At 40.5% G+C, this 25,064-nt stretch overlaps 1 protein-coding gene across 4 annotated transcripts in view; it reads right to left on the bottom strand.

Moving 5' to 3' along the window:
• The window catches only part of COL19A1 (collagen type XIX alpha 1 chain), a 323,109-nt gene that overhangs the window by 70,341 nt on the left and 227,704 nt on the right, over window positions 1-25,064 (bottom strand). For all 4 annotated transcript variants that reach the window (XM_059178371.1, XM_059178370.1, XM_059178372.1 and 1 more), the window contains 3 exons: window positions 15,524-15,574; window positions 8,663-8,707; window positions 2,548-2,610 (listed from right to left, as the gene is read on the bottom strand). In XM_059178371.1, coding sequence (XP_059034354.1) covers window positions 2,548-2,610; window positions 8,663-8,707; window positions 15,524-15,574 — 159 coding nt within the window. The remainder of the gene's footprint in view (window positions 1-2,547; window positions 2,611-8,662; window positions 8,708-15,523; window positions 15,575-25,064) is intronic.

Below are 25,064 nucleotides of genomic sequence, written 5' to 3'. Positions count from 1 at the left end.
GTTTTTCTTAATGATTTTATTAGTAACATTTCTTTTCTCTGGCTTACTTTATTGTAAGAATCCAATATATAGGGGCGCCTGGGTGGCTCAGTGGGTTAAGCTGCTGCCTTCGGCTCGGGTCATGATCCCAGGGTCCTGGGATCAAGCCCCACATCGGGCTCTCTGCTCAGCAGGGAGCCTGCTTCCTTCTCTCTCTCTCTCTCTGCCTGCCTCTCTGCCTGCTTGTGATCTCTCTCTGTCAAATAAATAAATAAAATCTTTAAAAAAAATCCAATATATAATACATATAACATACAAAATATGTGTTAATCAACTGTGGGTTATCGGTGAGGCTTCTGGTCAACAGTAGGCTATCAGTAATTAAGTCTGGGGGAGTCAAAAGCTTTACGTGGATTTTTGACCACACTGGGAGTTGATGCCCTAACTCTCACGTTGTTCAGGGTCATCTGTACAGGGTTTGGTACTGTTGGCAGTTTCAGGCATCCACTGGAGGTCTTTGAATTTATCCCCCTTGTACAAGGTGGGACTATTGAATAAGGGACATGGAATCATTAACGGATTAAGAGGGACTTGGCAAGCAGAAAAGGTAAAAGGAAAAGTAGTCTGCTTCTCCTGTGTAAGGCAGGTGGGGCTAACGATAAGCTCAGGGAGGTAGGTGAGATGCCCCAGACACCTGCAGTGGGAGAGAAAGCCAGAGTGATTTCCTAGGAGCTGTGAGATCCTCCAGCCCCTGATTCTCAGAGCACGATCCCTGGACCAACAGCATGAGCATCACCTGGGAAACGGTGAGAAGTGCGGCCTCTCAGCTCTACCCCAGCCCTATCCAATGAGACCCTGCATTTCAAAAGAGCCTCAGGTGAGTCAAGTGCACGTTCTGCATTTGGGAAGCACTGCTCTTAAACCACTGGAAGTTCCCCTTTTCTGCTCTTCCTGTCTTTCCGGCAGTAGGATTTATGACAGTGTGCAGTCTGGGTCTGCCCTGTGTCCCATGTAGTTTAAGAGGTTGAGAGCCAGGGGTGCCTGAGTGGCTCAGTGGGTTAAAGCCTCTGCTTCGGTTCAGGTCATGATCCCAGAGTCCTGGGATGGAGCCCCATGTTGGGCTCTCTGCTTTGTGGGGAGCCTGCTTCCTCCTCTCTCTCTGCCTGCCTCTCTGCCTGCTTGTTATCTCTGTTTGTCAAATAAATAAATAAAATCTTAAAAAAAAAAAAAAGAGGTGAGAGCCAATGTTCAAGCTTGGAGGGGAGATAGTGTAGACCTAGAGAAGCAGCCAGGCGACGGTAAGAGTTGCCAACAAATGAGGCGCATCAGGAGTAATTAGGCAGGTGGAAGGGGCAGCAACCACCGGGCTGGATTTGTGGAATGGGAATTTCTCAGGCGTCCTTGGAAATATGAAGTCCGGAAGCCCCGTTAAAGACGGTCCGTGCTGCAGGTGGAAACCGAAGCTTAGACTAGACACTAAAGGTGAGTGAGCGTGAAAGCAAGACAACTTGGGGAACTCGGGTGACAGCCCTGAGTCTGCCTCTGACTGCAAAATTACTCTCCTTGCCCAACAAGCCTAATTTTTAAAGCAGAAGCACAGGGAGATATTGGCTTTGTAATACCAAATGCTGCTTCTACTGCTCCCGTTTGGCACACAGGCATTTTCGCGACTCTGCATTCACTACCCCTGCTAACAGGCATTTTCGCGACTCTGCATTCACTACCCTGCTAACACAATGTCCTTTGTTCCCCTGGCAAGCAAAATGGGAAAAGTGATTTTTAAAAAGTATTACACTTTTGAATAAAGAGAAAAAATTAAGTCTAATTCTGGATGATTCTTACGGGCTGCTGTAGGTTGTTTTTGTTTTTTAGCAGGACTAAATAAAGTTATTTTTAACTAGGATTCACGTGATCTCTTTAGGTGGTCTGATTTGAGTATAAATGATTTAGGTTTTCTCCTACCACAAGAACTATGTCTTGAAAGAAAGTGGCCTCAGTAATATTAAAAAGTGGCTTGAGAAGCTACTTTGATCTCATAAAAACCAAGGAAGGAAAAAAATTCAGAAAATATACTGAAAGCAGATACACCTTTCTAATTTTTTGGATATATTAGCCACAGTCTTTGATATATTGACTTTATTATTTATTATGGCCACAATGTTTAGTTATAGCAAGATGGTTTCATAGTTTTTAGACCCTGTGTACGAGAATCCCCACCTAAGTGGGATTCCTAGCTCTAACTGGCTGTGTCACCTACAGCAACTTAGTTAACCTCTCTGGTTAATTGGCTGGGTGGCCTAGAGCAACTTAGTTAACCTCTTCGAGCCTCAGTTGCCTCCTGTGAAGAATAGGAGTGATCACAGCCTATCTATCTCATTTTTAAAAAACAGACTAAGTGACTTCATGCCTTGCATAAAGAACTTGCTCAAATATCTGATCTGTGGTTGTTTGCCAAGGAAGGGGCTGGCAAACAAGGCTCATGGAATTAGAACCGATTTGGAAAAATACTTCTAATTCTATTTTTTTAAAAAAATATTCTTCCTTTGTCCTAAAAGCTTTCATACTTACCGATTCTCCTTTTTGACCTTTAGGGCCAATGGACCCTGGGAATCCTGGTTGTCCAGTTTCACCCTTTTGAGAAAAAGCAGAAGAGAGATTTTGCATGAGGTCAGATGAGTGCTGGTGTGACTGTCCACTTCAGAGCCATGGCTTGCGCTCCTGCCCACGGTGGAATTTATCTACTATCGTCCAAGAGACAATGTAAAACTAGTTAGACTGTTAGCATAACAATGTATTTGTCAGCACTCTGCGATGCCTTCAGCTCTCTCAGAAATCCATTATATGGGTCATGATATTTAAAATTAAGGTGAGAGCAAAATTATTTTTCAAGAAAATATGTCCAGAGAAGAAAAAACTACAACTGTGTCTTGTTTTACAAAAGACCTTAAAGACCCGAGATTGTTTAACCAGCTGAGCCACCCAGGCGCTCACCCTCCTCTTTTCTTAAAGACTTGAGATTGTGGAACTGTCACCATAATCCAGACGCCTGTGATCTCAGACACGTCTTTCTTTTTTTAGGTGGGGGGAGGTGAAGGAGGGGGGGAGCCATAGGAAGAAAAGTGAGTCTCTCAGCTGTTGCCAGCATTTATGGGATCACTTAAATGACTGGCTGTGGACAAAGAAGGCATTGATGTGCTAACAGCAGCTTAGGAATGGCTAAGACATTCTGGTCAGAGATCTTGAAGAGGGGTTTGTATGTGACATGTAAAAAGTGTTTTCAGAAAATACAATTTAGAAATAATACTACAGAAAGGAAGTAGATCACTAAATCAGACTTTGGAGGAGTCCCAGCATTGTGCTTTCTTTTAGCATCTACCAAGATCCTTGAATACTTGACGGTGAAAGTAAACACCGCCACTAGAAGTTAGGTATGTGGGGTTTATTCCAACCTCAAAAAGCATTTTTGCAAAATGATGTTCACCACTGCATTTCTGGGCATATATCTTTCTCACACAATAGCTTATATATTTTTTACTTTGGAAAAAAAAAAAACTACAGAAAACATAAAGCAGAATATGGCAAACCTCTGTGTACCAGGCACCCAAAATGAAAAAAATACATTTACGAAGTAGATATTTCCTGTGTTTTCCCCTTTATTTCTGTCCCAGAGGGAGCCACTCTCTTAAATGTAGTATTTATATATTCAGTCTGTATTTTTTCACTTTTACTGCATATAGGTAATCAACAATACATTATTAGGAATATTTTAAACAAATTCCATAAATAGCTTTATTTTATATATTCTATTCTATAACTTGCTTTTATCCACTCAAGATTGTTTTTAATATTCCTTGTATTGATAGAAAGAGATCTATCTACTCTTTGTAACCACTGGATAGCACCCTATAATGTTCACATATTAGGGTTTATCCAAGCCCTGTTGATGGGCATTTGGGTTGTCTCTAGCTTTTCTTTATTATAAACAAGGCTGCGGAGCATATCTACGTTTCTGTCCCCTTCTATGGATGTGTTTATCTGTTTATTTTGAAGCCTCGAAAAACAGTTGACCCAAAGTACTTCAAGTAAAAATTTTTTACAATCCTAAAAATGTTGGATTATTTCCACATTACTATCAAAATCAATATCTTATGACTTTACACTTGAAGAAGACGGAACTTGTCATATGTAACTGATAAACAAGGCTGTAGTTTTCAAAGGATTCTTCTGGATCCTTATATTTGTGGAGTATATTTTGTAAAATTAATTTTCTTAGTATAAGCACTTCACCTTTCTTCTACCATCTGAACGTCTAGTGTACCATCATCTATCTTATACTTACCACAACTGTAGTAGAAATCATTTTTTTCTACATATGATCAATTCTATCCAAAGTAAGAAGAGGGAGAAATTGATGGTTATATTTAAAAAGCCAATTGCTGTTGGTTTTAGAAAGAAAATAAACAACTAGCCTTGTCTGAGTGTTAGGGTCTACACAGAGGCCTTCCTTTTACTCTTCTGGTATTAAAATTCCCAATGCAGGGGCAACTGGGTGGCTCAGTCAGTGAAGTGTCTGCCTTTGGCTCAGGTCATTATTCCAGGGTCCTGGGATAGACCCTGACATCTGGCTTCCTGCTCAGCGGGGAATCTGCTTCTCCCCTTCCTTCTGCCCCTCCACCCCTAATTGTGATCTCGATCTCTCAAATAAATACGTAAATAGGTGTGAAGGAAAAATATGCCTGGTAGTTGTACTGATCTGCAAAATGAAAAGGGGAACTCAGGGAAAGGGGTCTAGAGATCACTATAAAAAATCACATCTGGGGGCACCTGGGTGGCTCAGTGGGTTAAACCTCTGCCTTAGGCTCAGGTCATGATCTCAGGGTCCTGGGATAGAGCCCTGCATCGGGCTCTCTGCTCGGCAGGGAGGTGCTTCCTGTTCTCTCTCTCTCTGCCTGCATCTCTGCCTACTTGTGATCTCTGTCTGTTAAATGAATGAATGAATGAAATCTTTAAAAAAAAAAAAAAATCTGCCTGATACCAAAGGGAAAGAGCAGGGGATTGTAAAGGATGGACAATAATTACACTCATAGCTGTTGTATGTTTGAACCCATGTAAACAGGTCTCCTTTGAAATGTAGAAAAAGGACCCAACAGAGGCATCGGTCCATCTCTCTGAGTGGTACGTGGGTAAGGGTGGATTTAGAGGAAATCTTAGGCACCTATTCCCTCATATAAAATTCTGCAAACAAAAGCATTTCATATCTGAATTTTAGACACACGAGTTGTTTTTTCATACTTAAAATGAATGTTCAGTGATTTATCACTGTGGGTATGAGCTGCAAGACAAGTGATGAATTTACTCAGCTTCAGGAATGGCTGTCCTTTAATTTGACACTTTCAATGCTATTTGAAAGGCCTGTGTTGTTGAGGCTACATCTTTTCCTTCTGACAGTCAGCCCCGAAAGATATCTGCTAATTCCTTAGGAGTCCCTAGATATTCTGCCACCTTATTCCACTGTCTAGATAAAGGAGCAGTTCTCCTTAACCCGTTTGCAAATGCATTATTCCTACACCACGTGCTGCCAGTCTCAGGAAAACTACAGAGCGGAGATCATCATTTCCACACTGGCAGACTGGTCCCATGGCTGCCACGGTCTTGCCAGCCATCCACCATTAATAGGCACTAGTGTTCACTGGTGCTCCTCCTGGTGTCTGAGTGCTCTCGAGATAGGATGAGGGCGCCAAGCCAGGAGTGACTTGTGTGTAGATTCTCCTGCTGTTTGTGTTCATTTGGGGACTTCATTGTCATCTGGGATCCAAATGGTCGGCTGAGAAGTGATATATTATACGGCAAAAACAAATCACCTATGGGTTGATTGTACTTCACATGAAATATTTTGTTCAACTATGTAAATTGAGTCCCTCTGTCAAAACTGTGCTGGGAGGCACAAAGATGAATAAGACCAGGTGTTAAGGACGGCAACAGTGATTAATACCGAAGAGAGAGATGTGAGACTTCAAGAGAAGAAAGTTTGGAGCGGATGACTGGAAAGGAACAAGACTGTAGTGTAGGCTTCATATGTGTCAGCCATTGTGCTTCTTGGTAAGTTTGTCTCATCTCCTTTGATTTCAGTCTTGCCATCAAGTCTGTGTAGACACAGTTATGCCCATTTTATAGACAAGGGAACTGATGCTCAGAGAAATGATTTTCCCAAGGAGACACAGCTGTTAATGGTACAATCAATTCTGACCCCAGAGCCAACGTTCTTTCCACCACTCAATGGTTCCCAGTCCTGGCTGCCTCTCAGAATCATCTGAAGCCGATTGAGATAACAGCGATATGGACTCGACCCCAGAGCAACCAGAGGCATGGGCTCAGGCCCAATCAGACTCTCTGGGTGTGAGGCCTGAGCACTGGCATTTTCTAAGAGCTCTTCAAGCGATTCCAATGAGCAGCCAGGGTTCAGAACCACCAGGGTCCACAAAAGGTGGAAGGAAAGATCTGCGAGAGCAGCTTGAAGGAGGTTTAAATTCTTACTATGGTGACCCATGAACAGCATTATAATTTTAAAAAACGAATGTACTGATTCAGAACAGATACTAACCACTTAGTACCTATGTATAGGGAGAGGTGACTTCATTCTCCCAGCAAGGGATGTGCTTGTCTTTCAGTTTATTTTGTGCATTATTTATTGGCAGAGTCCTTCTCCCGTTAATTAGAATTCTTACAAATCATTTCATCTGTACATTTATATCAGGTACTGTATCAAGTTCCCTATGGACTCTTCTAGGTTGTTTCTCTGGGTGGGAGGAGGGAAGAGTTATGCCACCGGCTTTTTCTAATTCCACTTAGGATTCTGAAGCAATTAGAAAAGATTTTGAGCAATAGAAAAGGTCCTTAGAGTTTGAAATACACCTGTTTTACAGAATCAAATTTCTCATCATTGAGGTCTTAAGAATTCCTAAGTAACATATGCTTCCTAATGAACAGAGCAAAACAGAAGCCAGCTGTTTTGTTTCAATAAATGAATCATCATTTAAATACTTTGAAAGTGCTACAACACTCTTCTTTGCTCAGCTGTCCTATGTGACAAGCTTTGTGGCTTTTTCTCCCTCGTTAGCCTGCATGTGTGCTGTAGTAATTGCTTAAAATGTAATGTGTTCGTTACGGTGGTGTAGAAAGTCTGCAAGCTATCTGGTTACAGAAGCTAACGCTACTGTACTAGCAGTAAACTCCCAGACACATAAATGCCTTATTATTGCTGTATAATCAATATTTTTTGGATGTCTTTTTAAGAATGTCAAGGTTTTATTTACTTTTTTGCAGAAAATTTCATTTTCAATGGTCAATCTAAAAGAAGTTCCTAGTTTCTGTTGAGACTATCTTTTAGCAGTATTTTCTGGTGATAGATGTAGGATCTTTTGAATAGATTGGTTGCACTGATTTATGAGGCACAAAAGTCATATTTTCTTGGATTCGTGTCAAAATACCCTGCCCTCAATCAAGAGAATTTTTACTGGCTGAATGAATGAAAGTAGCACTCACAGGCCACATTCCCTCAGAGTATTTTGAGACCTACTCATCTCTGTCTGTAGATTTAACGTGCATTGTTTTTTCCTGACAATGGCACATTCACAGTGAATCCGAGGTCATCACAATTTCAGAATCAAACCAGAGCGAAACATCTTTCTGAGTGGGCGAGTGAATCTGTCAACTTCATGCCTCATGTAATTAAACTGGTGACAGGTGATGGTGAGAACACAATGGAAATTCATCAGTATTTTAATTTTAAAACTATTTTTTTTAAAGATTTTATTTATTTATTTGACAGAGATCATAAGTAGGCAGAGAGGCAGGCAGAGAGAGAGGAAGGGAGGCAGGCTCCCTGCTGAGCAGAGAGCCCTATGCGGGGGCTGGATCCCAGTACCCTGACCCTGACTGAGATCATGACCCCAGCCGAAGGCAGAGGCTTCAACCGACTGAGCCACCCAGGCGCCCCTAAAACTATTTTTTGAAATAACTGGTTAAACGATGATCACACACTATAAAACCGACCCAAAAAATGTCTCATGATGGCTTATGTTTGGGTACTTAGGAAGACACAAAAACAGGGAGCCTCGGCCTGAGGCATTTTGCTAAAGGGCATTCAGATTTTTTTTTAAAAATATTTTATTTATTTATTTGACAGAGATCACAAGTAGGCCGAGAGGCAGGCAGAGAGAGAGAGGGGGAAGCAGGCTCCCCGCTGAGCAGAGAGCCCGATGTGGGGCTCGATCCCAGGACTGTGGGATCATGACCTGAGCTGAAGGCAGAGGCTTTAACCCACTGAGCCACCCAGGCGCCCCATCTTCAGATGGTTTTTGCCACCTACACCAATTCACGAAACATCACTTTATGCATCGAAGCTTGCGTCTTAATTTCATTCACTTTGTTCCAGCGATTTCCCCTAGATGTGTTCCCCTCCTTGCAGCCAGCCAGCTGCTATTTAACAGTCCTTACCGGGGAGCAGACCCTCTCAGTGCCTAATCTGGACGACTGGACAAGAGGCAGGGAGGCTCTTGCCCACTGAACGCTGGCCTCCCCAGGTATGCAAGCCCATGTGGCAACGGGATTGCCCCTGATGTGGGAATGGATATGTTGGTGTAAAACTCTGGATATTTTTATTTACTTGGAAAAATATGATTACCTTCTCTCCTTTTGGGCCACGAGCTTCATATTCACCAAGTTTTCCCTAGGTGGGAAAAAACAAAGGAAAAAAAATGTATGTATACACAAAAGTCAATTTATTTTTAACACATTCAGCCCCCGCATTAAAATATAGTCAGGAAACGCTGCTCTAATAATAGGTTTTTATGAATACCATGTTAATCAATTTTGCCTCTCTTCACCTTCTGTGAAATACTCCTGAAATCTTCCAACTGTGTAGGCCCTATCTATCTTCTCTGTGACTTCCCCCCAGGAGGTGATTCGGGAGAAATATCACACCTCCAAGGGCAAATTGTCACTACTCCAAATTAATGCCTGGAAACTGTTCTTGGTCCCCAACAAGTCCACTGATATGTCTTTGTAACATTATTAATGATATCTTTGTTGTTCACTATAATGGATGATCCATTAACTAACCTCTTGGCTGTCCCACCATGCTCTTGACTTGTATAATACTCACTTTCCTAGTATCTTCCTATCTTTCTGACCTCTCCACTTCCTCCCTCACCTACTGGGTAAACGTTAGATTTCCTTTGGACTCTGTCCAGATCCTTTTCTCTTGTGGCTCAACATTTTCTCCTGGGCACTCTTTGCTCCCATGGCTTTAGGTATCATCCACACTAAGACAAATCTATAAACCCAGCCGACATCTCCTTCTGACTTTTGACTCATGTATCTAATTTTCTACTTGATGTGTTCACTTGGAAACTCCAGAAAAAATTCATATTCAACAAGTTCAAAGCTAAGTTTAAAAATTACAATAATACACACATATCTGAGAAAGAAAGATGAGAGAATTACATCATGCCGTTAACATCCATTTGTCCAGAAGCGGGATAATAACAGTTGGCTTCTTCCTAATTGATCTCTATAGTTACTTGTTAAAATGCATGGTAATTTCATTTTACAATTGGGAAAAAAAATCAAGGAAAGAAAGAAAATCTGAATTCATTCTCTCCCATCCATAGAAGTCTTCCTTCTTCATCTGGGTATCTTTGCTAAGACCACTCTCCTCTTTCCCCTCAAGTCCAGGCATCTAGCCCAGCTGCCTCTGTTCCCCAAATCCCTTCTCTTCACATTCCCTACCTTCACTCATCATGGCTTGCCAGGACTACTGCAGTAGCTCCCTAATTGGCATTCGGCAATCCACTCTTGCTTTCCACACACCTACGTTTTCTATATAAGTTCAGAGAAACCCCTTTAAGACATTCTGAGGCCCTTCTTTCTAAACCATTACAAAGCCATCAAAATCCCACATGACCTCAACTCATTTCCCTCTCCAGGATCATGGTGGCCCCAGTTCTCCCTCAGAATTTTCAGCTGTAATAGCCTTCTCTTAGCTTCTCAAATAGACCAAAGCCTTTCTCACTTCACCCTCTAGATCACCATTCTTTCCTCAGTCTTCTGTCCAGGAAGCAACTACTTATCCCTCAGGTCTCAGCTGTGATAAAATGCCATTCATGGAAGTTCCTGCAGTTCTCCCACACGGGTTCCCCTCTCACATATTCTCATTGGATATTGTATTTTTCCTTCGTAATACTTACTAATATTTTTATTTTTGTGTCTGTTTAAAGAATCTTGCATTTTTTGCACTAGAAAATAACCCCGTGATGACCTGGAATAGAAGGCCCCATTCCTAACACAGTACATCACATACGGGAAACATTCAATAAATACTTGTTGAAGAAATAAACCTATAATTCTAATTTATGTGCTTTTCCCACCAAACTTTTTTTTATTAAACTCTGTGTGTTGGTAGAAAAAAGTAGAGGAACATTTAAGCAACAAAAATACACAGAGGCACGCATTTAAATCACTGTTGCTAAAATTTGACATTTCAAATATGCCTTCCATTTATTCATCCTACTCCAATCAAAAATAAGTAGTTTATAACCGCTGTTATTGTTGGTCTTGTGACAGACATTTCTCCTTTTTCCTGTTTAACTTTGATCTGAGACGTCTGAATTGAAAAAAAAAAATTGTATTCTCAAAATCCTGAGCTGTAAATTATTACAAGGACATATTTGAAAATGAGATGTGAAACTGTAAGACATACACGCATACATAAAGAATCAGCAGTTACAAAATGGTAGGTTTCTTAGATGCAACCTGCATAAAACATAAATCTGAGGCATTTCCTAAAAATACTAGCCATTTGGGCATGATTCCTTTCAGTGTATACAACCCATCAGCACCTCTCCCTGGCTGTGTTTGAGGTAGAAAATTTGGGAGGAAGAAGGAACATGCTTTGGTCTGCTGGATGACTTATCCAGAGATGATCTTGGATTGGGAAGCTTCATGCTCTTGAATTGCAGAGCAGAAGAGCACCCAAAGTACATTTGGGTGAGAGCATACTACAACGTAGCATCTTGGTCTAGATCCTTCTCCCATTACACCTCCCCACAACCTACAGGATATTAGAGATGCTGTAAACTGGGATAAAAAATTGCCTCTATAGCACCAGCTCATACTATTCTATCCACATGCTCTATTGTTCTAAAATCTTGATTTTTCTGGTAGCTTTCATACCCAGAGAGAAAACAGGGCTATTTACTGCCTACCAGAGCCCCATATGTTCGCTTCATTCAATAGCGAGGCAAGAAAATCCGTCTAATCAAGGATCCTCAGTGACCTCTGGAGCTGTTCTTCACTCTGAGGCTAACAATACTCAAGGCAGATTTGACCTTGAACTTCAGTAGTATTGACATGTAATATTTTGCTCTCTACTTTCTCTAAGCTCAATGTACCAGACAACTACTTGGCTCCACAGAAATAAAAGACATAGTCCTTGCGTTTCTGGAATCTGGCATTCCGCCATAGATATTATTCTAATTTTACTAGGTCATTTGTAGACTGGTGCCATGTAATTTGAATGGGTTTTTATATGCCTTTTGAATAAATGTAATAGTCACACGGTTTTAAATGTGCTTTTTAAAAATGTTCTCCGGAAGTGATGAGGCTTGTGGAATGGGGCTGCTAATCTGCCTGGTCATTTCAAGAATCTGGGATGTCAGAACATGTCCCTTCTCTCTTATGGGCAATGACGAATGGAACTTTGAAACCTCTAGTCAGGCCAGTGGGAAGACTCAAGCTTCTCCATTTGACTTGGAGAAGGTATTTCTCTGAAAAAAGATGATGTACCTGGAAATGGATAGGTTGAACCACAGGAGATAGTTCGCAAAGAGGAAGAGACAGGAAGTTAGGATTTAAATTTTCTTTCTGACACTTCTGGGCCCAGAAGGTTGCCTTTAGTGTCCCCAAGAAAGTCTTCACTTCACTTCTAGGCCACGGGTGGGTTTAACTCACTATTTGGAAAGGCTCTGAATGTTTGATTTTTTTTCTGGAGAAAGATTTTTCTGTCCTTTCTTGTCTGTGGATATTAAAATGAAGTTATGATTTGCTACTCGAAAGGAAAATAGATTATTTGGTTAGCAAATTGTTTTTTTGGGATCAACAATTCGAAGAGTGAGCACGAGAATTGGTTGCTGGAGGCAGAGCAGCAATCTCCCGCCGCGGAGCCCGATTCTCTGCAAATTGCACCGAGTGTGGCGATGGGAGAGAGCACAACTATGCATTTTCAATGAGGATCTTTAAAAACGACATCAAATGTAAAATCCTCCCATTCTGGCCCTCCACAGAGAACACTTTTCCCCCATCTAGACTGTCGTGAGAGGCTCTGGATCTGATGGCTTTAGCAGTTGACAGAGCCTATCAAATTTTTATTAAAATCCCCAGAGTTGGGGACAATGAAGAGCAGTTTGTTGGACTGTGAGCAGATTTCCTTAAGGGGGAGAATATTCTCGGCATTGTTGCTTTGTTTTGCAAACAATCTTACCGAGTGGGAGCAGCTGTTTGTAAATTATTTTTGTGATGGAGAGGGCGATCTTCTACCTTTTATTCTTTGCAGCCTCAAGTGGGCATGCAAAAATACATACAAACACACATACAAAATCTTCCCAACCTTACTCCTGAGCCTCTCGCTATTCCTTACTTCCTTTTCTCCCACCCAATTCCCTTGTGATTTGTGCCAGGAGGGGAGAAGCTTTTTTATGCCCAAGTTTTTCCCTCCAGATGACATACAGAAAACCATAGGGGAAAAGACCAACTCCTGTACTGGGACCACGGGACAATTCCTTGACCTTTGAGGATTCCAGCGGTGAGGGAATGAACTGTGGACTCTTCAGGTTTAGAATGGGGAGGAGGAGTGTCTGGTCGCCTGCTGCTCATCCTCCCACGGGGTGGGGGGGGTGGGGGGGAGGGAGGGGGGTGGCTGCTTCAGCAGAATCCAGGCTGCACGACTGGGAGCTGAGTTCCTGAGGTCCAGGACTCAAGTGCAGACATTACATAAATCAATGCCAATTTAAAAGGGAAGATTATTTTAACCTTGGAGCATCACTTTATAGGTCTCAATACATGTCCATCACTTAATCTCCAAGAAAATTTCCCTCATGTTCCCCCCTCTCCTTATATGCTATAGCCAGACCATCAGGCATGCAATGAATTGCAAAATGAAACCACCTCAGTATCCAAAATAGATGGGGGTGGGTGGGTGAAGTCACTGCCAAGTGAAAACATGCATCTCTCTCATCATGGCACACTTTGGCCCTTTCCTTTGTGGAGCTGAGGATGAGGATAAAGTGGTTATCACCCAGAAACACTGGTCATGGTAGGTACTGAAAAGCTGGGACCTACCTCCTCCATCCGTTCTGGTCGGGGCTCATAAAACAGCTCCAACTACTCTCAGAATGAAACCAAGTGAAGTCTTTGGGGAGCCACCTTCCACTGATTTCCAGATGAGTCTAAAAATCTGTTTTTATTTTTTTTTTAAGATTTTATTTATTTATTTGACAGACGGAGATCACAAGTAGGCAGAGAGGCAGGCAAAGAGAGAGGAGGAAGCAGGCTCCCCGCTGAGCAGAGAGCTTAATGCGGGGCTCGATCCCAGGATCCTGGGATCATGACTTTAACCCACCGAGCCACCCAGGCTCCCCAGGTCTAAAATCTTTTGATGCCAAGAGGTTACAATGCATTGTTTGGGGAAGAAAAATTATGGTCTCTCCTGTCTAACCAGTTATGCTCTAGCTCCAAAGCCACATTTTGAGCACATGTGGACTAAATCCCTCAAGCCTCAGTCCCCTATCAGCAAGGATACAGAGCTGGAGTTATTTAGTGAGATAATAGCTAAGTTCAAAGTCCTGGTTTACTACTAGCAAGGTTCTCCACTTGCCTGCTCTGGTCAGCACCCATTTTTTTTGAAACATAACCTTAAAGTTAAAAAAATTTACATTCTCAACTTCAGACTAAAATACAAATGCTTCATATATCTTCATTTGAGGGAAAACTGACTCATCGGCAAGATAGACTATATATAGAAGTAGTGCTGGGAGACCTGTAAAGATACAAGCTTTGAAAGTTTTGCAAGGGATAGCAAATATTTAAGTAGCTGAGTAGCAACTTGGTAAATTTTATACCAAAGGTGGTAGTAATAGAGTGTGTTCTTTAAGTTTTTCTAGCTGACACTGTGACATCAGAGCCAACTCATTCTCATTATTTTGAAGCATTTATGATAAATCCCCTTTTGTGACAGTAGATGCCATTACAGAGAAAGCACTGTACTTTAACTGATTAATTTTAGGTATGCTTCACTTTTTTTCCCCACTTGTGCCAAGCCCTAATGTTTTCATAAAGGTGGTATAGATCTATTCAGAAAATGCTTAATAGAGAATCATAAAATATACCCCAAACATTCTTTCTAATAGAATACTCCCTAGAAAATCTAAGTAAATGAGAAAATTTAAGACAGGATCTCTTAGGAAGCGCTACAAGCTCTACACACTTTCCACAGTCTTTATGTTGAATTTAATCTGATCAAAGAAGAACTGGGATTTTTCAAACTAATTAGCTCATCATTTAATAAACACTTTTCTGAGCGCCTGCTATCTTCAGGGCCTTAGCTGGCACATAGCCTCACTTTGGGATTTCTAAAGAAAGAGGAATGACCATAGTCAGAAGAATTTATTAAAAGCAAAAGCAAGAACATAAAAGAAAGATATAAAGGGAAGTCTCTCTGAACTTGTTTTCGTGTAGGAGCACGGTTATTTACCTGCAACATATCAACAACAAGCTATTGTGTATAGAAGCGATCCTACTTTGTAAACACAATGCCTCATGCCAAGTGATCAGACCTCAAGTACTTGTTATTAAATGATGGGTCACTCAGTGGTCTCACTTAGGTCTCTGGGTCTTATTTCACTGCCAACACCCATTTTCCTTTCCTCTGTTGTTTCCTTGAAGAACAGAGCAAAACATTCTTGCCTTTTACCACTCAGGTACTACCATGTCAGTATTCCATCTATCCTGACTACAATTTAAAAACCTTGGGGAAAGGGCCTCTCCTTGAAAGGTGGGGGACCCCCCCCCCCAGATTGACATATGGTATGTCAAGGTTTGCTGGAGGTTTTAGTGTAGCAGTGATTGGTTCTGATAAGAAATCTATCACCTATTTGCTACTCGAGCTTCAAGACAGCAAATAATCTATGTCTACCCTCTGAGAAACTGGATTTATGACAGTATCAATGGTGAAGCATGATGGCTGGCATGAATTTTTTGCATAAAGTTTTGCAAACTTTGAAGTAATTTTTTTAATCTATAAAAAATTTATTTTTTGTGAAGAGATGCTGAGCAAGCTACATTTTTTGGAAACGTACTTTCAGTGATAACATGTTTTTGAAACATGTTATGTTTCAGAGTCTGAGCGATTAGGAATTAATAAGTTTTTTTTTCAAAAATATGATTACATAAAATGTCTGTGTATGTACGATGTGAAGAAAGGAAGACATACCTTGTTATAATTCCCAAGAGTCTGTTGTACTCCTTGTATACCGGGAGGTCCCTGTATTTGAAATAAATCAAGGATAGAGGTGTAAACATTTACCAAAACAATACAAATTTAAATAATGTATCTGAGAATTCTTGAAATCTTCCAGTTAAGAAAAGGGAAGCATATCTTTAGTCAAATATTCTAAGTGATAGAGAATTAGAGGAAGCAATAACTTATCAGGCTCCAAAAGGTACTTGTAGGTAAAATCCTGCATGAATCCAAAGAGAGGTCCTTAGTGGGAACGTGTAGCATTTCACCAGAAGGTCAGCCATCAGCATATTCTTTATTTAAAAATATTGTACCTGTAAAACTCCTCCAGGGAAGAGGCTGTAGGTTCAGTTTATTTCTGACACTTCTCATAGGGCTTAGATCAATATATTATAGAAATGTGTGCCCATGTGTTATTAAGTGAGAAAATATGGAAAAAAATATTTTTTTCTGTTGCTTTATTCTTTTGAACTGGCTGAGTGAAAATGGCTGCATATGGAATTTCAGGCCAGAAAAAGAGATCTGTTCAAAAACCTCAGATTTAAGACACTCAGATCCTCAAAGTCTTCTGTTGACATGGCGTGTTCCCTAAGCGCTATGCTGAGCTTTGGGTAGACAGGGAAGAAGACATTCGTTTGTCCCTGAAACTTCCAGATTGAGAAGAAGAGAAGAGTTTCTGAGTTTTCAGGGATTACGTTCTGGGGAGAGGGCCACAAGAAAATACAAAGCTTAGCATTATTTTAAATCAAGTAGTTCAAGCCAAGAGAGAGTCAGCAATGTCAGAAAAGAGACTGCATATTTCATCGAGACCTCGAAAACTCCTCAGAGGAGGAAAAATATTACAGAGGCAACGTTCTTTACATTCTACCTCAAAAGATAACACAAAGGAAGACTATGATTGAGCAAATCAAACATCACTGTTATATAAAAATTATTTCCTTTAAAAGGGAATAAAAATTTTGAAAAGGGAAGAAAATTTTAAGGAACAAATACTAGCTATACTCACTGATAGGAGAAACACCTTAAGTACACTGAAAAAATTAATGCCGGTTAACATTTATCACTGGTATTTCTTACGAACGGCTTGTGTCTGAAGGTCTTTTCTAATGTGAGACCTTTGCATTGTGCCGCTAAGTGCAGAGGACACAATGATGTAATGACGGATGTCTGGAAGCAGTGTGATATAACTCTTGAGAAAATAATAGGCCTCATGAGTAACGGAGCCGAGTATGATTGGAAAGACAAACGATGCTGTTACCTTGCTGAAATAAAAACAGAGCTAATGTCAGAAAAGAATTCTCAAGGCACTATATTTTTTTCCTGTTCTTTTTCTATCAGCCAGCGTTGTGTATTCTAGGTCAGTTAGATGAAGTAATGAGGAAAGCAATCATTGGGTTGGGAGTTGTTGCAAAACGTTTCTAGCCCAGAGAAGATGCAAACTAAAACTCGTTCTTAAAAATCAGGAAGATTGAGATTGCTTGCGCACTGATCTTTCTGCAGCTATATTATGGGGCAGGGAGAAATTTTAGGTATCGTGTTGTAATAGCATCAACAGGTGGCTTATGGGTATATGCACAGCAGGCATTTGATGAATGGTGAATATGTGTTCATAAGGCCAGTGAGATCAAAGAATAGTGATGTGGTGGATAAATTTAGCTTCATACACATTCATCCTCATTGAAATTTTTAATAATGAGGGTTCCCAAATATAGCAGAATGATACAATCTCTCAAATAGAGCAGAAGAATCAATCAAATAAGAATAGCAAATATTTATAGTGTACTTATTGTGTGCCAGGCATTATGCCAGAGATCTTCTGTGGACTAACTCATTTAACCCCTACAGTGACACAGAGCAGTATATACCATCATTATTTCCTATTCAAAGATATAAGAAATGAGGGTTAGAAATTGTTAACTGGCCCAAGGTCACGCCTCTGGCAAGTGGCAGGACTAATATTTAACACAGGCAGACTGGACCTAAATTCAGTTCTCATCTGCTCTCCTATCTTAACTTAAAAGCACGCTCACAGCCTAGAATTATTTTGTAGTCATTTTTTAATCATGTTGACTGTGCCCTAGAGAGTATCTCCCATGTTCTACTTAACATACTGAAATTGAAAAAAAAAAAAAAATCAACAGAAATAGCACTTCTAAGGAGGCAGCACCGTGATTGCTGCAGGAGGGGAAAGTACAAGCTACTGGCCTTTAGATGTAGTCCCACCAAGTAGATGAAGGAGCCCCCAAACAATTCACTGCACATCCCACCTATCTTCACACATTCTTACAACCCATGATAGGGATATTATGCCTAAATATTCCCCCAATTCCTCCCAACCCACAGCTATACTCAAAATGCATCTTCTCTTTGTTTGCAGGCAGTGGGTGGACAGCAGGTGGTCAGAGAAAACGTGGGAGCCTTTGAGGGGGTTCTGAAAGGCAGTATGGAAAGATAAACAGGAGAGAGAGCAGTGTGGTGGGGGTTACCTGGCACAGAACAGGTAGCAGCCTGGAGGAGAATAGTAAAAATAATGGGAGGGAAAAAATTGGGTGGGAATTAGGTTTGCTCCTTAACAGACTGGTTATCTGCTCACAGTGTATAGCTGAATTACATAAACCTGGAACATATTCCTCGCCCAGGATCCTGACCTTGCTGTGGAGCATACACCTGGGGGCTAGGGTAGGAGGGTTCAGTGCTGCTTCTCCTTCCAAAAACAAGAGCAGACACAGCTCACTGAACAGAGTCCCTGGCCAATAGAAAAGTTTGAACAGAATGATTCAGATATATACAAGATTAATAGAAGTTACTTCCACATTTCCATATGTTCTATTCTTGCCATAAAATGTATCCACAATGTATTGCTCCAAATGGGGTCGATCCGAAGTCTTAGGCTCTATTACCTAATCTACCGCTGAGCATTTATGATGGCATTTTCTTTCTTGTTCTTTTAGTCAGTCGGATGCTCTGGGTATCACAGATTTTAGGTTTAATGTAACAGAGATTTACAGCTAACCATCTACCCTGAAGGCAGTCCTTTACACAAATTCTCCCCGAGGGCTAAAGAAACCGTGCAGTGACTGAAAGAAGGCACAGTGAAGAGCCCTTGGGCAGTCTACCTCTGCCTTGCAGTCAGAGGGTCCCTGGGTTGCTCTGTAACTAGCAGAAAAACCCCCACCTCAATGTAGGGAGAGTGACGGTGAGAGAAACACTATGCATATAAATGCCCAGAGCAACTCTTGACTGCTGAAAGACCCAGATAGACCCTGGGGTCTTAGAGTTGGCTGTCCTAGAGTCACATCTCCAAGAGATGTGCTGTTTTCCTCTTTTCTATTCTGGTACAATGTATGGCTGGAAAAGATCCAATGAGTCATTTGTTTCCAAGTTTAGTAAGAGCTGTCAGTCTTACAGACTATCAATCAACTCTGAGAAAGGGGAAGTTAAAGACTTGTGGTAAGTGACAGGTCTGCTGGCACCACATGGTGTTAGTCGAAGCTCCAGGACACTTGAAAGGTCAGTTTCTCTAAGGTCTGCATTTAGCAAGACTCATTAAGGAGGTGCTTAGATAATCAAGGCCAAGTGGAGAATGAAGGCTAGCTAAGGAGGCACCGTCAGCCTCTGCGAATGCTCGCAGCCACTCCACTGGGAAAACCAGTTGAAGGATTGTGGAAAGAAAAAAAAAAAATGTCCCATTGCCTTGCTCATGATAGTGACCTATACATAGCTATACAGAAATCATGGCTATACAATGTCTGTCTATCTTTAATGCAGCTCAGCTCTGCTCCATCTGTACCGGGTTGGGAGACATAGGACATCATGGTTAATGTGATGAGAACCCAGTTACAGAGCATCTTTAAAATGCACATGAACTCCAGGGAGACACACCTGTTCAGAACACAACTGGGCTCCTGTGTAATTATCTGGGAGGTCTATAAACCTAGTCTGGGTAGAGATCCTGAAGTTGTTTCCTACTGCACAGAACCATACCTGGTGTGATGAAGTGAATTAATGCCAAATTAATTCAATCCCAAATTAATTCAATTTGGGAGCATATACTCTCAGCAACAGTTTATAGCATTTAAAAGTTTTTTTTTTTGTTTGTTTGTTTTTACTAAAATCTTGCTAGAAGTAGAAAACAGAGAAGTAGCGTGATGTCTGAGACCAGCCTCATCAAATGCATAGGGTGAAAATAATGAACTGTTTGCATTATCTTCACCTTAGCAGATTTCCACTCTCCACTCCATTCCTACAGATTCCCCAAGTTTAAAAGATGGCCAGAGTTTTCCGTATTAAAAACTACACTCTTCAGACCCAGTCTTGGTTGTACTTTTACTTTTCAATTCATGCAGTACACAGAGCTCAAAGAATTCTACTTTTGCCTTTTTTTTTTCTTTTTTTCCCCTTTCCCCGGTCTTTGGCGTAAGCTTTCTATGTAAGTCAGGGCTAAGACCTTTTGATTTGGCTTTATCACCCCCTAGTTTTCTGAAACAAAATCTCCATGGCTCCACAGTTACTCTGCCTCCTCTCCGATCCTCCCTCCTGAACCATTTCCCTTTTTTCCTTTTCTCTAACAGCATCCTTGAGGTTTTCATCACTGCTGACTAAGCCTTCTTGAGCCATCTGGGTGCCCCTTATTTCCATGCCCCATAGCTGTTCAATCTCTTATTAGGGGCTCCTTTCATGATTCACAAATACATATTTTCAGGTTTTATACCAACTGCCTTCTGGCCCTGTGGGTTTCCAATTAATTTCAGTTACAACCTTCGAAATACCAAAACCTCTGTGAGGAAAGCTGTGCTAATCAACGATCTTCAAAACATGTTAAAAAAAAAAAAAAAGCTTTGCAATAAGAACAGATAGAAAGCTTGTTATTGGAAAGTCATTTGGGCTAATTTTTAAGAAATATTTTCCATTTCTAATGGCTGCTAGAAAGGCGGAGAACTGTAATTACTCTTGCTTGGTATTAAAAGAAAAAATCACAAGGAAGCCTAAACTCATTCACAGGAACGGTAAGATGAAGCATATTTGAATGTACAGCAATCACTGGAAAAGCTAATGTTTTCTCTCATATATTTACATCTACAATATTATATATAACTTAGTATATATAAAGTCCATTTACACTGATTATGGGGGCTGTGTACACCTGCTTTCCTGATGGAATGAAACAAGGAGTATCAATCTGTTTTTCTTATCATAACTTGGGATGTGGTACATAGTATCTCTCCTATCTCCACAAGGTTTGCTGAATTCATTAGAATTATTGTTTCTCCAAGAAAAAATATGAGGGGAAAGCCAACTTCTTGCTTGTTGGTTTTGGATTCAGTTATCAATGGTACCAAACCTAGATAAGTCTTGCTGCTTCCAAACTCAAAGAAGATAGGGCCAACAGATTTAGATTAATCTAAGAATCTGGCTAAGTAATTGCAAACAAAGCTGCAGTGAGCTCTAGTTAAGTAGGAAAGAGCTTATGGATGTATTTTGGCCAGAATTACAACATAGAAAGTAGTATTCTAACTCTGAGAGAAAAATCAGTAATAGTCTTTAGATAGAAAATATTTGGGAAATCAATTCCTCTTTTTTTTAAACACAGAACCTCTTATTTATCTTAAATATTCTCTCTAAATGAATTTTTTTGTTTGTTTCTCAAGATTTAATTATGTAAGTTAGAGTTATAATTTTATAGTGGACTATTTTTCTGAAAATGCTTCTGCTATACATTTTTAGTGACTCCTACCCCCCCAACCCCTCAAAATTTCTGAAAACATTCAAACTGCACAATGATTTCTGAAGCCAAGAGAAGATTCACTGAGTGTTTGTACTATGTTTACATTTATTTTTATTTCTTTTTATTTTTGTATTGTGTTCAGTTAGTCAACATAGAGTAAATGGAGGGGATTATGCTAAGTGAAATATGTATACATTTCAACACAGATTTCTCAAACTCTGCTTTTTGGGATTACAATGGGAATGTGGCCAGGTAGTATGTAGTAGGTAACATTTAAGATTCCTGGAAAGGAGCTCTTATTCTCGAGAATATTTCACCCACTTTCTGGTTGATTCCTAAAACTTCATAGAGAAAGTTTGATTTATTTTTTGGGTTTTATCACCAGCTCAAATGCAAATGTTCCCGGGAGGTGTAACACTAATGTTTCATATTTATACAACTCTGGATAATCCTAAATTTGTTTTCATGTATTTTCTTGGATTTCAGGGTAATGTGATTTCAAAAGATGTTATCTTATTTGGTTGTTATAATAACTAAAGTGGGTATTATTATAGTCTTCATCTAACATGGAAAAATGGAGAGATTTTACCCTAAATCACAAAATAAGCAAATGGTAGAACCAAGTCTAAGAGTTGTTCCATTCTAATATATTCTTATGAATCATTTATTAGATATTTCCTGAGACCATCTTGAACGGGACAGAGAAAGAGAAGAGTGAAGGGCATGGAGTAGGGACAGGAGAAGATAGCACCCAAAGAGAAAGGGGTACAGAAAAAGGAAGAAGAAGACCCTGGGGGCTGATTCCTTACTTGTACCACCATCAGCCCAGGAATCTTGCTTTCTGGCACCAGGTTCTGAGGAATGACATCGCTTCTTTGGTGCTAAGTCTTAAGATTAACTTTGGTTTTAGGAGATGAGGACTCAGAGAGAATAAGCTCAGGGCAAGTCAGGTTTCAAGCAAATCCGGACATATTTCAATTATCTGGACAATACGCAAAGACAAAATCAGGCAACACAAAGTGCCCTCATCCTTAAATAGACTTTTTCATCCACACTGAAAATTGTATCTACTGAGGTTTGTTTTTTTTTTGGATGATTAATATGTCAATGAATATACTGAACATTACAGGTTATAATATATATATATAGGTTATAATATATATTATATATATAATATATATATAGGTTAACATTCTTAGGTAAAGTTTACTCTGTAAAGACTCGAATAGAGAAAAACAGGAGAGGAGCAAAGCAGAAAGAAGAAAAATTTACATGAAGGTGATAATGTACGAAGCAGGCAAAATATCAACATTTTCGTTTCAGAAATGGTAGACCCTGGATGAAATCCAGGGAAACACAGATGAAAATAATAAGCAGGGACGCCTGGGTGGCTCAGCTGGTTAAGCGGCTGCCTTCGGCTCAGGTCATGATCCCAAAGTCCTGGGATCGAGTCCCACATCGGGCTCCTTGCTCAGCAGGGAGCCTGCTTCTCCCTCTGCCTCTGCCTGCCACTCTGTCTGCCTGTGCTCGCTCTCTCTCCCTCTCTCTCTCTGATAAATAAATAAATAAAATCTTTAAAAAAAAAAAAGAAAATAATAAGCAGGTGGCAGAGAATGATAAAATGAAATAATGACAATAAATACAAATGTTAGATAAATACAAATGTTAGGCTTTGAAACTAATAAATGTGTGGCAGGGACATGTATTATTGCAATTTACTCTTCAACAACCTAGAGAAGTAAGCATTATCCTTATTTTACATATAACAAAATGTTAACTATCTTACTCAAGGTCACACACCTTGGTGGGTAAGAGCCAGATTCCAACCTAAGTCAGCCTGACCTCGTAGCTTTGATATTTTGACACTTTCCTTTATCTGCTTCACAGTGAGAGGGTGGCCAGATAGGAAAATAAGATGTCCATTATCTTAAAGCTGGTTTTAAGATTCAAGTAGGGAATTCAATGATAAAGGATCACAAATCCCTTAATGAGATACGGAATCAGTAAAGGCCAAGCAAAGACAGCTCTCCCGCGTAGCATAGACACACATCTTCAAAGATTTGGATGACAAGAAGAGATCAAGAGTAAAGTGGCCAAGTGGAAGAAGGGTAGGGAGAAGAGAGAGGAAGCACATACAGACACAAGAACTGTTAAAATCATGGAGGGCTTAGATTAGAGAGAGATCAGGAGAGGGAGATTTCTGAAGGAAGAAGGCAAGCAAGCACGCAATGGTAATCATCTTAAGTAACTTTAGGAATTCAAGTAACACCAAATGAGGCCTAGTATTTATGCAATAGTAGAAGAAAAGGAGAAATAAGAAGAGTCATAGTTGGTGGGAAAAGACGAGCTGACCAAGAGAGTACTATTGCTTGGAGATGATGTTGATAGGCTGAAATTCTATGAGCGTGAAATTGCAGTGAGGAACAGTCATGGGAAAGTTGTCACACTTAGTAGAGAAAACCAAATACCCTTCAAAGAAGACTACAATAGTGCCATTGTATTTGTTGTGGAAGAGAGATTTGTGTATTAGAATTCTTGAAATCTGAAGCATTTAAGGGATCCAACAATACCCTGGTTTAAGCATTCATCAAGGACATCTTTTGGGGACATCCTCGAATGAAAGCTGTACTTTTGTTAGAAGCCAGCAGCCACACGTTCATTCTTGGTGAGTCTCTGGAAATTCTGAGCCCCACTGGGAGCCATGTGATCCATCTTCTCCTGTTGGAGCCAGTCCCCGCCCCCGACAGTGGCATATACCTACACCATCCTTTGAAAGATCAATAGCTCCTTAGTGTCTCAATCTAAGATATTGCCAGCATCCCTGGTTCAGAAGTTCAGAAGCAGTGCGAGTAACAGGTGAGGAATTGCAGCAAAAGCAGCTTCTGGATCTTGAATGAGAATTTTTCACATCTGCCACTTTGGACATTTTTCAAACTCATTCCTCTGTGTTTTCCAGGAAGCGCTCACTTGAGCTGGGCTTGTCTCTTCTGGCCTGCATACTGAGCTGTGTAATTGAGGGAACTCAAGCATAGGCAGTTTATGGTTGTATGAATAAGCAAAATACTCAATATGTGACCTGATTGTTTTCCAAAATTGCACAGTCCCTGGTTTTCCTTGTCATTTTGGAACAGGAGTGGGAGGATGAGACTGTGACAGTGAATGCATTCAATGGGTATAATTAACCCATTTCATAAAAGCAGATTTTCTAAATTATGCTATGAAGCTCATACGTTTTTTTAACACTTTATTTTCCAAGGGAGACAAAAATCATTTTCAAAAGAGCTTATTTTTTTTTTTCCTGACACCATGAAACAAATCAATCTAATTGGTATAAAGCCCACTGCATTACTGATAGCGTGGGACATTTTTGACTGATTTCCATGGCATGATGGTTAGAAAAATAATGATTCCTCCCCCAACACTGCTATTCTGCTTAACCATCCATAAAATGTTTCATACTTATCTCTCCCCAGTATGTCCTGCAAAAGGAAAAATATCATTTGTCAGCTCCCTGCAGTACAAGGAGCAGCAGGAATCTCGAGAGTGGCTTGCCACCCCACAGAAACAACATCACTGACCCCGCACAAGGTGACAAAAACCACAGGGGTTTGAAAATTAGTAAGAACGGAGGTGTGCGAGACAAATTACTTGTGGCATCCGGTGGCATCCCCCAAAGCTTACCACCAGCAAAAACCATACCTGGAGAATGAGTGTGCCTCCACTCCCTCGTGTGACCTCAGGAATCAAATCGGGAGGAAAGCTGACTTACGCAGCCTGCACCTATCAGTG

This window comes from Mustela lutreola, chromosome 6 (assembly GCF_030435805.1).
Source record: "Mustela lutreola isolate mMusLut2 chromosome 6, mMusLut2.pri, whole genome shotgun sequence".
In the NCBI taxonomy this organism is placed as follows: domain Eukaryota; kingdom Metazoa; phylum Chordata; class Mammalia; order Carnivora; family Mustelidae; genus Mustela; species Mustela lutreola.
The sequence above is the reverse complement of the archived record's forward strand: the minus strand, read 5'-3'. Positions and strand labels throughout refer to the sequence as shown.